Consider the following 16,826-nt stretch of genomic DNA (forward strand, 5'->3'; position numbering starts at 1 on the left):
TCTTAGGAACATCTTTTATTAGGTCACATATTATCAGTCAGTCATGGAAGAATATGAAACAGATATCCCCCAAAATGCTTTAATATTTCTGCAAAAGTTTTTTAGTAGCCAAGTGAGATAGAATGTTTATCCTCTGATCAGTATGACTTATCAAACTGAAACCTATTGGCAGTTCTTCAGGGTTATTGCTGGGACATGAACTGCTGGTGTAGTTGGATTACTGAGAAATTATTTAATTACTTTTCTCTTTTTAAAAGAGTAAAGTTGGACAAATGAAATTTTTAGCAAAAATTCCTATTCCGTGATTATCTGTACCCATTGGAGAGTTCATTTTGCTCTGTATTCTTAGACCAGATTCAAATAGTACTTTCAGGGAGGAAAAAAAAATACTCATTCGCCTCTGAAATCTTTTTCTGAGGAGTGGAGCAGAGGTATGACTTGTGTTCTGGGGCACACACAGTGCCAGAGATCAATCTGTATTACATGCAAGGCAAGTGCTTTAACCCCTGCACTCTCTGACCCTCAAGATTCTCCCTGGCATAGGATCTTAATGAATTCTCCATCTGCAATAATTACCTAAACATTATCAATTCAGGTCTATGCTGCACTCCAGCCCTCATTTCTAATTGCCTAGCCTTATCTGGCTGACTGACTGCTGCAAATTTATCATTCCCTTAGGTGCTGGAGATGGATCCAAGGGGCTCACGAACAAGGCCAGCGCTCTGTGTCGCCGAGCATTATCCCCAAACTCTTGACTCAGCATTTTTTACATCGAACACATCGTTTTCATTATCACTGAAACTCTTAACACCCGCTCCTAGTCTCTTCCCACTAAAATTTATGACTGTAGCTAGCACTACTGTTGTGCGGTAGTTGAGGTCAAGACCGTGATTCATACTACTATTTTTCTCAAGCCTTTCCAGTTTTGTTGCCCTGCTGCTGTTGACTAGACTTGGATGACACTGCTTTAGGAAAAACATGAACACCACAACTTGGAAATCAAGACTTCTAGGTAAAAAGAAACTCAGTATGGGAATCCTATATAATGGGTATTAAATTTTGCTGCTTCTTGAACAAGATCATCCAGGGGGTATCTTTTTCTTTAATGTTCTTTGTTTGGGTGCTAGAAGTTATTCGTCGCTCTGCTGAGGAAATATCACTGGTGGTTCGGGACTATATATGCTGCTGGGGATCAAACTGGGTTGGCCATACGCTAAAGTCAAGTGCCTCCTATATTTTCTCTCCACGCTGCAGCTAATCAGCTTTTATTTCCAGTTAATCGCTACTGAAAAAAAAAAGTAGGAGCTACTATTTATTTGATGCCTGAATCTAATAACAACAGCAATACAAATACATTTTTCTCAGAAAGAAGCAAAAACTCGAAGTATAGAAAAGTGGGATATGGGTATGTCATATTAATAATGAAAGAATCACGTGGTGACCACATCTCTTCCTTGTTCAGTCTTACCCTCCACGTTGGAAATTCTATCCTCAAATCTCAGTAAAGTTCAAGGTTGGTGCCAAAAGCAGCCCTTCCTTAAATAAGGGATAACCCTTATTTAATGAATTAAAAACCTCAGCACCAGAGCTAGGAGTAATATAGTGGGCAGGCACTTGCTTTGCAAGCAGCTTTGATCCTGGTACACCATATGGTCCATTGAACCCCTCCAGGAGTGATCACAGAGCACAGAGACAGGAATAAGCTCTGAGCACCGCTGCTGGGTATGGCCCCAATACCAGTAACAACAACAACAACAAAAAATCCCAATTATAATAACAAGCACCTCACCACCTCTTTCCCCTGAAGAAAAAAAAAGTGAGAAACTTGGTTAAAAAAGTTGCTGCCTATGGAGTAGTTCTTAATTCTTCCACATAGACCGACTCCTTCAATTCCATAGGAAGTCATTTGGATTAAAAACAAACAGAATCCATTATTCATTCCCTCTTCGACTCTTCTTATGGCTTTTCTTAGATCTGAAATGGCAATATACATAAATCATTAAATTAACAACTCTTGATAACTGGGTATACTGAAACTGATAGGGATGGCACCATTATCTAATGAACCTACTTGCTGGTTTTGTCTCAGGGGAACACAGACAAGTATGCTATGCTATACCACAGAATAAGCAGTACAGAAGTTTCTAAGTAAAGCTTACCAAAATAACTTGTCCAAAGTCCTCAACTGTTAAATGGGACTTAACATGTCTCCAGAAACCAGAAACCAAAGTTCAAGCCTTTACCATTACCACCATTCAAAGCTATCATCTTACAAGGAAAAAAATTTCAGTAATTCTTGGGGCAGTAGGCCTATGCTCTTCTATATGAGGGGTTCTTAAGAAACCCCATGAAAACAAAACATTTGTGACTGACACCTCAAGTTTTTTTGTTTGTTTTTTGCTTTTTGGGTCACACCCAGCGAAGCACAGGGGTTATTCCTGGTTCATACACTCAGGAATTACTCTTGGCCGTGCTTGGGGGACCATATGGGATGTTGGGAATCGAACCCGGGCAGGCTGCGTGCAAGGCAAATGCCCTACCCACTGTGCTGTCACTCCAGCCCCACCTCAACTTTGGAATGGGGCAAGATCCTCCAACTATAGGTCAATCCATACCTTTCAGGAGACTTTGAATGACTTCTATGTCTATGACTACGGTGATGACCTGAGGAAGAAAAGACCAATAGATGAGTAATAGTTTTACTACTCTTCTGTCATATCATCTGCTTTAAAAAGGTCTTTCATTGGCTTAATTTTTTGGCCTTTAACAGGGACACTTAGTGCATCTCTTCAGGTATGTCTATGTGCGCTCTCTGGAGTGGAAACCTACTTGCATTCAGGGTTGATTTCACAAACATCACGTAGTGGTATTTAGTGGTATTTACTATTACTTCATTAGGTCTTATTCTTATAAATTCAGATGTAAAACTGAAGGTCTTTATCCTTCAAGTGATAAGTGTGAAGATATGAATTCTTAATTTCAAATTCTAAGTCCATTTCCTTTTCTAGGCAATATTATGGCCAGACACTCCCTTTACTGCACTAAGCTAACTTTTATTATATACTTTTTAAGATAACAAATAACAAAAGGCCCAAATACTATACCTGGGGACTTGGAGCGGGATCTGTGGCGTCTATCTCGGGATCTGCTTCGGTGACGTCTTGGGCTCTTGCTCCGATGCCTTTCTCGTCGAGGGGAGGGACTATGGATACGATTAATCAGACTTCTGTATCTACCTGATGATATATTCACAGTAAACCACCCCCCCCCAGCCCCCACCCCGGCTCTGCAAATCCGCATCAGAATCACTGTAGGCCTACCTCCTCCTCTTGGGAGATCGACTCCGTCTATGTGGAAGAGAGAAAGAGAAAAAGAGCTTTAGCAGGAGCACTGGATATTGTGGACCACAAATCCTGCCCCAATTCTTCCTTACCTATTATTCAGATGTTTTGCCATGCAACTTTTAGCATTTCTACTCATCCTGGAATGAACTTGCTTTGGCCAAGTGGATATTCACATCTGATAGATAAAACTATCTTGGAAAACTGGTGCCACTGCTATAAAACGCCTACCCTAGCTCAAATATCGGAACAAGATGAGTTGCCCCAGTCATCCTAAGTCAAAGTTATATTGGCCTAGTAAATACCAAGTGGGTAAATGAATATGACTTACACTAAAAAAACTGCCTATTGGAGACCAGTGTAAATAACTGCTGGAAGACTTGTAATGAATTGGTTATTGTCTAGATCTATGATTTGGGGTAATTTTACAGCCGCTTACACACTGGAAAAACATTCTTCACTGGCTGGCTGGCATTTCCCCCCCAGAAGTCTGTATTTCTAGACTACAGCACTTTTTCCTCAAAGCCAGGGCCTCACCTCTGCAAGCCGTGGCACTAAGCCACAAGCCCAGCCCTAGGCTGGAGCACTTGAAAGTCTCCCTGGAGGGACCAGAGAGCTAATACAGCAGGTAAGGGCTTGCCCCACATGTGGCCAACCTGGTTTAATCTCTGACACGAAATATGTCAGGAGTGACCCCAGAACACCAGTGGGTAAAGGTCTGACGAGGTCCTTACCTTCTAGGAGACCTGCTTCTACTCCTCCTATAGCGCAGAGTGGGAGAGCGCCGGGGCTTGTCTAAGTCTCGGTAGCTTCTCCGGCGGTGATCAGGTGATGGCACTCTCTCCAACTGGCAATGAGATAGGAGGGCAGTGATAAGCAAAGGATGCCAGAGCCATCTGTTTATATTCCTAATTTATTTCAATTCTGTCACCTAATTACTTTAAACCAGTGATTTCAACAGGGCAAACAAAACTGTTAAATTCAGAGCCAGAGACTGCAGTGGAAGGGCACATGGCCAACCCAGGCTCAATTCCCAGCACTGCACATATGCCCTTTGCCCTGCCAGGAGTGATCCTTCAGTGCAGAGCTAGAAACATCACTGGGTACTGCCCAAAAACAAAACCAAGACACAAACTAATTCCAGTAATCCCACTATTATTCAAGTGTTACTGCCATTATACTGGGACTAGATTAGTGTTTGAAAGTTAGATTTTCAAATGTGAAAGAAAGAAAATTCCCTGAATGGCTCTTAACATTAGGGACAACCAGACTTTTGTTTCATCTCAGGGGTAATGCACACTTCTGCCTACTATGTAGTGTGCTCTATTCCAAGGTGGCAAAACAAGCTCTAGAAGTAAAAACTAGTTTACAAGAAATAGAGGGGAAAACGGACATGTGAATTGTAGAGACATAACCAGGAAAACTAAAAATATGGAGAAACAGCCACGACTAAACATGCTACAGTGTTACAAGACAAAAATGATGAGAACTGGCAAGATTACAGGATAACTGAAGGGCTGGAGTATCTGCCTTGCATGTTGCAGCCCCAAGTTTGATCCCTGGCACCCTATACTGTCTCCAAGCACTGCCAGGAGAGATTTCTAAGTGCCCAGAGACAGAAGTAGCTCCTGAGTGTTGCTAAATGGAGCCATGAAACAAAACAAATATATGAAGTTGTGATCTGCTTCAAAGTAAGCTTGGTGACAGCTGACCCAGCATAAGCGTTTCTACTTATCATTTCTATAGTTTTACTATGGCATAAACTATAGTTCGAATGATCTATGAGTTGAAGTTTGGAAACAAAACTACTTCTATCCTCTTCCAAACCGTAAGCTCCCAGAAGCCTGACCTTCTCATCCTCCTCTTCCTCTTCTTCACTGGATTCCACGTCATCCATGTCTTCTTCCAGAGCACTAACCCGAGGCTCCAATTGCTCAGCTTCCTCTAGCACGTAGCGTTTCTGTAGAGAACATTGAGAGTTAGGAGACCTCGCGAACTTCTCTGAGTCTTGATGGCCAACACTGGTAGATGAACAATGAAGGCAAGAGCTGGCAATTTGATTCAAACATCCAGATAATTAATGATTTTCAAATAAGGTCAAGTTTCCGAATGGACTTGCTGCATAAGACGTCAGAGCATTTTCTTGTGACAAAGACATAAAAAACAATGTTGGATTCTCTTAGAGTAACAGCAACGTTGTTGTTGTTTGGGGGCCACACCTGGCAATGCTCGAGGGTTACTTCTGGCTTTATACTCAGGGACCACTCCTTGCAGTACTCAGGGGACCATATGGGATGCTGGGGATCGAACCTGGCTTGATCGTATGCAAGACAAGTGCCTTACCTGCTGCACTATTGCTTTGCTCGCTTAACACTTGTATGCAACTTTATTCCTTACAAAAATACTATGAAGATCGGGAGACTGAGGAAAGATGCTCCTCAGTGAAGCTGCCCCTTGGGAAAGTGCTCTCCAGTCACGGGACCATTACAATTTGATCTAGGGCCAGATTCAGAATCCCTAATGCTCATCAGATTTATATTCAATAATCAGAGTTCTTCCTACAAATCATTCCTCCTTGCTACTATCAAGACACATCAGAAACCAGATTGTTCACCTATGGGTTATTTGAAAATTAAGATCAGAACAAAAGATAGACTTAAGGGTCACTTCAGGACATAGAAAAGCTTCTCAGTGAACATTCCTGGTGATTTACGTCAGATTTTGATTCTCAGTGAGGCTTGTTTTGTGCTCTTCTAGGTGCAATACAGACCACCTCACTGACACCAATAGTAGACTTTGAAACTACGCTACAGACCAATTGCACTTCAAGCTTTCCTTTTTTAAAATTATGTATTTCTACAAATAAAAGCAGTTAAGAACAACAATAGTAACAGCTGTTATCATTCTCACAATAAGTCAGTATGAGAATTTTGTCCTGTGAGTAGATTCTGAGGTATGAAAACTCACTGTAGCACTGTCCTCCCATCGTTCATCTATTTGCTCGAGCGGGCACCAGTAACAAGACCATTGTGAGACTGGTTCTTACAGTTTTTGGCATATCAAATATGCTTGCTAGGCTCTGCTGTGCAAGCGGGATACTCTCAGTAGCTTGCCAGGCTCTCTGAGAAGGACGAAGGAATGGAACCTGGGTTGGCTGCGTGCAAAGTAAACGCCCTACCCGCTGTGCTATCGCTTCAGCCCAATGCAAAGCAGCTAATATGGAACTGGAGAGCTACATCACAATTATTTTCAGGATTTTAGTTTTAGAGAATTGTAAGTAGAATTGTAACTGAAGAAGAGCTGGTCTGCTGCCTGTAAGAGCAGGCATTTCCTCAGGATCAGGAAGACTTAAAGGGCGAAAGTGTGAGCTTTTGTATCCAGAATACCAGATTCTACCCCTGAGCGCGCTAGTATGAGCCATCTCTCAGCTTGAAATAATCTTGTGCTGTGTATGGTCCATGAACAAGGAAGAGTGAGCACCATTTATCAAATACTTCTATCCAGTTGGTTTGCTGCCTTGAGCAAATCTATTTTATCTATTCTGTTTTCTACTCTGATCATACTTGGGGTTCAGGGACTACTACTGGCTCTGTGCTCAGGGATCATTCCTATGATGCCTGGAAAACCATGTGCTGGGGAGTGAACCCAGGCATCCTGCATGCAAACATGCACTTGACCCTTCAAGCTCTCTTGCCCCAGTAAAGCATTTTAAAGCTGAGAAAGAGAGATATAAGAAAAAAAATTCGGGTTAGTGGTAGTGTTCACTATTGATTGTGGTGACAGCTCCAAGGGTGTTGTCAAAACTTGCCAAACTATATTTAAATGGAGTTTATTTTATACTTTACTAAAGTCATCTAACAGAAAAATAGCCTTTGTTTACATGAATCTCATTCTGAGCCCTAATATAGAATGCAGAGAAAATGGGTGCTGCTTTCATTCCAAGAGACGTGTTGTCACTTCTTACTCCTCTTAGTTCTCAAACAGTCCCACAAGGAAGTTAAAATCAGAGGTACCAGTTGGCTATGGCCCTGAGGATCACACACTCCATCAGAGCCAGAGGTGACATTCAACCTCATATACACTACGAAAGGGATTCTACCACTAAGTCACATTCCTGACCCAAATGTTTGGTTATAAAGAGAGGTCATACAAATTCCTTGGATCTCAGGGGGAAGGACCATGCAGTCCCAAAGATGAAACTCAGGGCTTCACACAATAAAGCTTATGCTTTACCACTATTTCCCTCGCTCTCAACCTGTTTTACTGTCTGATTTTTCTATTTGCCTGTCTATGCAGAAAGAAGGGTAACTAACTAAGAGAGATTTTTACCTGTAGCCGAGGCAGAATGATATCACAGACTCTCTCGCTGTGCAGTAGTTCATCAATAAACTCATCTACATGCATCAGTTCAAACTCTGAAAGAAAAGTAAGATCAAGCAACTTGGGGAAAAACAAAGTAAAATAATAAAAGATAAGAATCTAGAGATAAAATATCTAATGGATTACTTGGCAAAGAAAGCCTGCCTGCTCTGCAGCTTCACTTTCCCCAACAGTCCCTAGTCAAGCTACAACAACGTTTTACTACACAGAAGATACCATCAAACATGCACTCAAACCACAGCCCTTCTTCCCTTAGTCTCATCATCACCTATCCTCATTCTTCTCTATTTACTAATTTTTTGGTGTTTGGGCCATACCCAGCAATGCTCACAGCTTAATCCTGGCTCTGCACTCGGATCATTCCTGGCAGGGTTCACGGGACCATGGGAACCTCGGTTGACGACAAGCAAGGCAAGCTCCCTACCCAGTGTTGTTATCTCTTCAGCCCTTTATTCATCTTTATTGAGACCATCAATGTATCAGCCTCTTCTAGGGGCCTAGGGAAAAAAACCGAAGTTCTTTCAATTAGGACCAAACAAGCAAATAGAAAATAATCCTGATGGGGCTAGAGATAGCACAGTACAGGGTTTAAGGTGCTTGCCTTGTATGTGTACAAGGTTGTTTGATCCCTGGCACTGCATATGGTCCCCTGACCCCCACCAGCAGTGATCCCTCAGCAGAGCCAGGAGTCAGCCTTGAATACTGCTAGAAACAAAAAGGAAAGAAATGGTACTAAACGGTATAGGGTGATGTGTTTGTTCCTGAATAAATCATATAATTCAAGTATTATTTTTCATGGAAACCCATTACTGAATACAAATCGGGAATCTACTATGGCAAATGGAATAGCAATTTTTCACAATTTCTATAATAAGCATTACCTTAGTCTGGTGGTTCTTAACCACCGATGATTTTCACCCTTCCCTCACTGACACCTACAACAGAATTATTTGGCCCAAATTGTCAACAGAGTAAGAAACCTATCTTAGTTTGAAATAATTGTAAGTAAGCAATTCCATGAAGGTCATAACCATTTCCATGATTTTATTTTCAGTATACTTTTTAAGTACCTGACATACGTGCAAGTTGACATTTAATATTTATTTGTACAATGAACAGTTAATGAAAGCTTAAAGTGGGGTTGGAGTGATAGCACAGTGGGTAGGGCGTTTGCCTTGCATGCGGCCGACCCGGGTTCGATTCCCAGCATCCCATATGGTCCCCTGAGCACCATCAGGAGTAATTCCTGAGTGCAAGAGCCAGGAGTAACCCCTGTGCATCACTGGGTGTGACCCAAAAAGCAAAAAATAAATAAAAATTAAAAAAAAAAGGTAAAGGTAAAAAAAAAAAGCGTAAAGTAGAATATCAAATTCCTGGCCTACTTAGTGACTTGATACAGAGGGGCAAGGTAAATCATTTTCTACCCTTCTGAGAATACTTTAATTACATTACTGGAAACTCACGTTACAAAAAGTGAATTTTTGTGCAGGTATGAAGCTGCCTATCTTGTCTCTTAGTACTTTTCAGCAGGGTTCCTGCATTAGGTTGAGTACATTCACCTAAATATTCCGTGGATTTAGAGTTACAGGAGAGAAATATTAAAGAACTGAAGATCTAACACATGGAAAACTAATTTTGTCCGGGAAGGCTAGGGAAGATTTTTATAGAAAACCTAGAAGTAGACTTTTTTGGTCCTTGAGAGTCCTTTTTTTGGGGTCCTTTTAGGGCTGGAGCGATAGCACAGCAGGTAGGGCATTTGCCTTGCACACAGCCAACATGGCCGACCCGAGTTCGATACCTCTGCCCCTCTCAGAGAGCCCGGCAAGCTACCGAGAGTATCTCGCCCACACGGCAGAGCCTGGCAAGCTACCCGTGACATATTTGATATGCCAAACACAGTAACAACAAGTCTCACGATGGAGACGTTACTGGGCCCGCTCGAGCAAATCGATGAACAACGGGAGGACCATAACCGTGACCTTGAGAGTCACACCCAGAGGTGCTCAGAGGACCAAGTAGTGGTGGTGACAGGGCTTTCCATAGGCAAAGCATGGACTCCAGCCCTCTGAGCATTGCACTGCAAGGCAAGCATTAACATTAGATGCTCCTGGAAAGGTTTGTGAGCGGGAGCAAATGGGTAAACAAGGTCGACAGAAAGCTAGTGATAAAGTAGGGAGATGGAGGGCCTGGATGAAGACAGTGACAACGAAGATTAAAGAGCATTCTTATGTGACAATGTGAAATATTAGTGAAATAAAAACTGGTTCAGGAATTAAAATATAGACATGTTACCATACTCACCCCCATTACGGTTCTGACTCTTGATTTTTCTGTAGTCATTGTAGAGAGGCTCTAAGTACTTGTAGCAATCAATGGCAGTGCCTGTCAGTCTCATGTAAAGTGCACCCAGCATGCGGACATACCTGACAGAGAGCACAGTGAACAATGGGCTTTTCTAAGAAGCTCCTGGATTTTGGGACGGGCTTGTCATGGGAGTAGTGGACAAAGTAAGTTTCTCCTCTTTGGAAGACAAAAGAGCTGATGTTTCAGAGGCATGATGGGGCAGTAGAAAAATAAAGAGACCTAGGTTCAAATTCACATTCTATCCCAGTTGTGGGAACTTGGGAACTGCCCACCTTTCAGGTCTATTTAGAGGATCTATAAACCAATATGGCTAATAGGATCATAAAAGAATCAAATAAATCACTGACTTTGTTTCTGCTTGGGGGCTATACTTGATGGTGCTCAGGGAACCAGAGAGGGCCCAAGTGCAAGGAAAGCATCCTACTCACTTGGCCCCACTTTTAAAGGAGGAGAAACCAGGTGAGCACTGAAGCCAAGTGTGCAAAGAACCAAAACCTGGTGTGCAACTCCCAGTGAGCACCAAAACCGGAAATGTATAAGCCTCATAGCCAAGCCCATGTGTGACTGCGGGGCATAATAATGACAGCAACAGTGGGCAAGTAGAGTAGGGAAGAGAATTTTTTTTCTCACAAGATATAAGTCAATCTTTTGCTAAAGTTTTTTTTAAATTTTTTATTAGTGAGACACCATGAGGTACAGTTGTAGACTTACAAATTTTTGTGCTTGGGTTTCAATTATACAATGATCAAATATCCATCCCTCCACCAGTGCCCATTAGGGAAGAGAATTTTTAAAAAATGGTTTTAAGGCGCTCTGGTCAAGACGGTGGCAGCGCACTGGCAAGCCCCAGGGATGCCAGCTCTCAGTGCTCTGAACATCCAGTGGGGTCATAAAATTTCTGTGTAAGTGAACATGGGCGCCCCTTAGATACCGTCTCAGGGAAAGTGCCATTGAATGAAACTGGCTGAGGATGGTGACAGTGTAGCCGCCAGCAGGCGGAGCAATGCAGCTCTTGGCCTCTTTGAAAGTCGCTGAAGGGGCCAGAGCGATAGCACAGCGGGTAGGGTATTTGCCTTGTATGCGATTACTCGGGTTCGATCCCCAGCATCCAATATGGTCTCCCAAACACTGCCAGGGGTAATTCCTGAGCCAGCATAAACCCCTGAGCATTAGTGGTGTGACCCAAAAAGCAAAAAAGAAAATCACCTGGGCCCTATGTTCCTACCATAGGGCCCAGGTGACATTTCTTCCCCAGACCAGCCCACACCGCCTGCTGCTTATTATGGAAGAGAACTCCCTAAGCACCAATTCTGGAAACCGAGGATGTGGGAACGTGCCCCCTGGTCAGGTTCTGCTGGACTGGTGGCTGTGGTCTGCTTGGAATGCGAACAGTAGCACCCCTGACGCTGGCTCCTGTAAGGGCTGCTGCCATAGTCACTAGGACGAGGGGGCGGGGGGTGGGGGTGGGAGGGGGACAGCACCACCGCCACCAGCAGGTCAGCTTGGATCTGCGAGGAGATTGCACTGCCAGCCTGATGGTACCCATCGGGCTTCCTGACACCCCGAAATCACCATAATGCCTTGGGCTGGATTCCAACTCAGGGCCTAATTTTCCAAGAAATTCAACCACCAAAAGTAAGGTGCACAAGACCCAGGCCCACAAAACATCTCAAGTTCAGTCATACAAACTCATTTATCAACCAAGCTTCAGAGAGTTCATCTCGGACCTGCACAAGGCTGAAAAACCCAGGGAGCAACAGAGGGTGGGAGGGTTAGCCCAGTGCCCACCCAAAGAGAGCCCCTGGCAGCCACTTGCTCCCCAATCCAAAACCATCTCATCCTTGCCCTTGACCGGACCCCAACGTCTTAGGACTGATCTCACCAAGAGATTAACCTCCTGAAAATTCAGGTATGTGGATTTTATAACAAATCTCCAGGCTTTCTCGGAATTGGGGTGGGCTACCTCCCCCCACTTCCCTATACTCTTAAAAGCCTTGGCAGTCATTTGATGAACCAACTCAAGTGCCACCATGTAAGCTTTTCAACAGGACTTGCTTCAGAGACCCATAAATAAATCTCAAAAGAGATCAAAAACGACAGTTAATCTTGGATCTGTGTAGAGCTGACTGAACAACCCAGGGCACATCGGAGGGGAATTAACCCAGTTTCCGCCAAAACAAAATCCTGGCAGCCACTTGCTCCGTGTCCCCAGCCAGACTCCACCGTCTCCAGAGGGACCTCACCAAGATATTAATCTGCTGAAAATTCTGGTATGCAGATTTTGTGACTGAAATCTCCAGGCTTTCTTGAGGTTGGGATGGGCTACCTCACCCCACCTCCCTATACTTTCAGAAGCCTGGCAGTCACATCCCCCCCCCCCCCAAGTCACCACCCAGTTAAAAAAAAGCTACTCCAGCTGTATCTTCCTGATAAAAATACTAAATGCCGTGAACAAACAATGACTCCTTAGTATTATATTGCAAACCATAATGCACAAAAAGAGAGGGAGGGAGAATGAGAGGGAGGGGGGAGGGGAGGAGAGAGGAAGGGAGAGAAGGGGGGAGGGAGGAAGGGGGAAGGAGAGAGGGAGGGGAACGTACGGGGAGTGGGGTGGTAGGGGATGGTGGTAGGAAAACTGGGGATCTTGGGTGGAAAATGTACACTGGCGGAGAGATAGATTTTGGAACATTGTATGACTGAAACCCAATCATGAGTACCTTTGTAGTGGTCTATCTCGTGGTGATTCAATAAAAAAACAAAACAAACTTTTAAGTTCAAAACATACTCATAGGCAAACTAGCTTTCACAGTAACTAATAGATATTGCACTGGTGCACTGCTCTCCCATTGTTCATTGAGTTGCTCGAGTGGGCCCAGTAACGTCTCCGTTGTGAGACTTGTTGTTACTGTGTTTGGCATCTCAAATACGTCACGGGTAGCTTGCCAGGCTTTGCCATGCGGGCGAGATACTCTTGCCGGGCTTTCCGAGAGGAGTGGAGGAATTTAACCTGGGTCAGCAGGGTCGTCCGCATGCAAGGCAAACGTATTACCGATGTGCTACCGCTCCAGCCCCTAATAGATATTACTCACTTGAAATCTTCATTTTTTATAAATTCTACAATGATATCCTTCTCGGGCTGGATCTGTAGCATCTTCAGTGTCAAACACAGGAAAGGAGTTGGCTTTATGTTGCCTCCATAGACACCACCGACAAACCTTAACTCCATGGCTTTATCAACTACAAGTTCAGCTGAAAAACAAATACAGTGCGTCTTAGATTCGTTAGGATTACGATTTTCCTAATGTGAAGTAGAGAGAGATTATTTCAAGGTTTGGTGTTCCTCAATACTTACCAATAACTTAAGATAACATTATAAGTAAAATTAATAATAACTGGCAGTTTACACTGTGAAACTTGATTTCTCTGCTGAGCATGTCATTTATTCTCTAATAAGTCATGAGGTTTAACTTCTAGCATTGTTCCTATTTTCAGGCAGTAAAAAAGCGGGGGGGGGGGGGCTTAAGAAAGGTTAAGTGGGGCTGGAGAGAGCAAGTGGGTAGGGTGCTTGCCTTGTATGTAGCTGACCGAGGTTCAATCCCTGACATCCCATATGATCCTTGGAAAACCTCCAGGAGTTGATTTCTAAGTGCAGACCAGGAGTAACCCCTGGGTGTAGCCCAAAAAAAGTAATTAAATAACTAGCTAAATAAATTAAAGGCTAAGCGATGTCACTAGACTACAACCAGAAAGTGGCAAAGTTTAGCTTTAAATCTGAGCAATTTTAACTTCAAGTCAATGTTTGTCACCATCATCTGTGGGGAAAAGAGTGACCAGATAATGAATGAAACGAAACAACAAACTGAAAATAGTTTTGTAACCTTGAGTATTCTACTCATCCACAGAATGGGGAAATTAACTTTCCAGTGTTTTCGGTTTGGCCTGATTTCATAGGCCATACCCAGCAGTGCTTAAATACCTGGCTGTGCTCAGGAAATCATTCCCGGTGGTGTTCTGGGGAACATCTGTGGTACCAGGGCTCGACCCTGAGTCAGCCACGTGCAAGACAAGCGCCTAAACCTCTGAACTATCTCTCTGGCCTTCCAGTGTTGCTATTTAAAAATCAAATACCAGCTATGTTAACCTTGGGAAATCACTTTGCCTCTCTTTAATCCTGTAATTCAAATTTAAATTAAAAAAGGTAAATAATTTAAGGACTATTATATAAGGACAACACTTACCGTAGTTACTACTATACAAAGCAAATAATGCTAATTATAAATAATGGGAGATAATTTTATAAACTACACTTTAAGATTCTTTAGGATAAATTCTATTCTTCATTCAACATTGACAATTTACAGCAGGGCAGCCACTAAGTACTTAAAACAATCATGTCCCTGATATAGGTAGGGGGATTAAAAAAGAGGAACAGGGCTAGGTAGTATAAGGGGTAGGACCCTGGCTTTGTATGTGGCTGAGCCAGGCTTGATCCCCGAAGTCTCAGACGGTCCCCTGAGCACCACCTGGAGTGTTCCCTAAGAGCAGAACCAGGAGTGAGTCTGAGCATGGTTGTGTGTGGTCCCCAAAACAAACCAAACCAAAAAACAATCGCAACAACAACAAAAAAAGAGGGGCGGTTAGAGAGATGGTAGAACAGGTGGAATAAGTGTCTTGCACGCAGATGATCCAGGTGAAATCCCTGCCACCCCACGATTTCCTGAGCACTCCAGGAAACTAAGAGCCTGGAATAAGCACTGAGCACCACCAGGTCTGGCCCCCAAACAAAAACAAAACAAAGGGACACAATTACAACTCTTCGTAAGTTTACACTCTGGCAAAGCAAAAAACCACTCGATAAAATAACTGAAAGGGTGACTTACGTGCAGTTGGAACACAAAATACAATTAAACTGTTTAACAAGGGTTCACAGTTTCTCCAGTTTAGAGAACGGGGAGTGCATCTTGAGCATGAGGTGTAGAAGAGGGCACAGCTTTGGGAGAAAACATCACGAAAAGATCAAGAATCTCCTTCGGGACAAAACTGACAAGTCTCAGAACTTGAGGTCTGGATCTTGGGAAATTATCTGGGCGGGACAGCTAAATTGGAAAGCATGTAAACATAGCGCGTGACTGTGCTTGACAGTAGCTCATTTAAAGAAAAGGACGGAATGAAAAATCTTACATAATTCCAAAATTTAATGGCAATTCCGAAAAACCGAAAGAGGCACGCACGGCGGACAGCAAAGGGCAGCAGTGGTCAGCAGCTGAACATCCAGCGCTATCAGCCCCACGGACCCCACTCAGCTCTTTTTCTTTGGGGGAGGCAACCGAAAGGGGTGCTCCGGCCTCAGAGGCCGGCCCGAGCGATACTCTGCCACCAGGCTGGCAGGTCAGTGCCCAGGAAGGTACCGTCAATTGGGGGCGGGGGGGCAGGTAAGGAACCTCGGTGAGGGTGCAAGCAACAGCACCCAGCGCCTATCTCAATCTCCGGCCCAACGCGTTTCTTTTAGAACCCGCCGACCACAAGTTTAAGGTCCTGAACAGAATCCGCACGAAGACTGGGAGGCTATCTGGAAAGGTTGTGAGGAACGTTTACCTTCCACTAGGACTCGAGGAAGACCCCGTAACTCGTCTAAACGGAGGGCTTCTCAGAGGAAGCCGGGCAAAGGTCGATTCCCTTTGATTTCGAGCGGGTCGACCTCCCGTCAAGGCTTTCCGGTCCGATTTCACCGCGGTTCGGAATCAGCAGTTATAAACACGGAACGACCCAACGGCGGAAAATGCATAAAGCCTCGTGAAACAAAGTCAGAGCAAAGTCCCCTGTGCCCCCAAAGACTGACTAGATTCCGACGTTTCCGAACGGAGTTTCCCCCCCAGCGCCCCGCCACACTCCCGGTCAGTGCCACTGGGCCCCAAAGCGGCCAAGGAGGTCCCCGCGCTGCCGCTCACCCGTGAGCCCGAAGCACTCTTCTTTCCAGTACTTGGACTCGTAGATTCGCGTCCGAATGATCTTCTCCACCAGATACTGAGGGTTGGTGCCGTGGATGCTGTGCGCATCCTTCACCGTGCGGTTCGCCATCTTGGAACAGCTTCCGCGCCAACTTCCGTCGAGCCCTTTAAGACGTCACGGCGAGCGGAGAAACCCGCGCGGCTCGAAACGAGCAGAGGCGCGCTCGCGCCACAGCCGGGACGGCCATCTTGGGACCGGAAATGCCGCGCCGACGGACGGCACTTCCTTCCGGCGACCTGCGCCTTTGCGTCCCGGCGCACGGGGGCGGGCGCGCGCCGTCGGCACGTGACGCCGAGGGGGCGTGCCGGGCAGGCTGGCTGGTGACGAAACGCGGTGACGGCCCAGGGGGCGGGGCCGCGGCGTTTGGCGCGAAATTTCCTCTGCCTCCTCGCTCCCGGTTCGGCTGCTCGGGCCGGTGCTCGCGGCCGCCGCCTGGGTTCACGGTCCGGCTCGGGCAGGCTCGCGAAGCTACACCCCGGCGGCCTCTCAGGCGGAGGCGCGGGAGCGGAGGGCGTCCTCCTAGCTGCGAGAAGCTCCGAAGCGCGGTGAGTGTGGCGTCCCCCGCGGGCTGCACGGGACCCGAGAGACGGGAGCCGAGAAGAGCTCTGTTGCCCGACTCCCCACTTCCATTGATCGATCGATCGATCGATTGATTGATTTTCATTTGCGCCCACACGCAGCAGGTAACTTACTCAGGGCTTACTCCCGGCTCAAGGATCTGTTCTGGCGGGG

General features: G+C 45.0%; 1 protein-coding gene across 1 annotated transcript; it reads right to left on the reverse strand.

Annotated features, from left to right (window-relative positions):
* Positions 1 to 16,228, reverse strand: PRPF38A (pre-mRNA processing factor 38A). The gene is made up of 10 exons (XM_056122319.1): positions 16,034 to 16,228; positions 13,175 to 13,334; positions 10,023 to 10,144; positions 7,671 to 7,756; positions 5,191 to 5,301; positions 4,076 to 4,188; positions 3,321 to 3,347; positions 3,105 to 3,202; positions 2,616 to 2,664; positions 1 to 1,974 (listed from the first exon to the last, which is right to left on the reverse strand). The coding sequence occupies exons 1-10, from the start codon at positions 16,161 to 16,163 to the stop codon at positions 1,932 to 1,934; spliced, it is 939 nt and encodes a 312-aa protein (XP_055978294.1). The 5' UTR covers positions 16,164 to 16,228; the 3' UTR covers positions 1 to 1,931.
* Between the last annotated feature and the right edge of the window lie 598 nt (positions 16,229 to 16,826).

This window comes from Sorex fumeus, unplaced genomic scaffold (genome assembly GCF_029834395.1).
Source record: "Sorex fumeus unplaced genomic scaffold, SorFum_2.1 ptg000045l, whole genome shotgun sequence".
Classification (NCBI taxonomy): Eukaryota; Metazoa; Chordata; class Mammalia; order Eulipotyphla; family Soricidae; genus Sorex; species Sorex fumeus.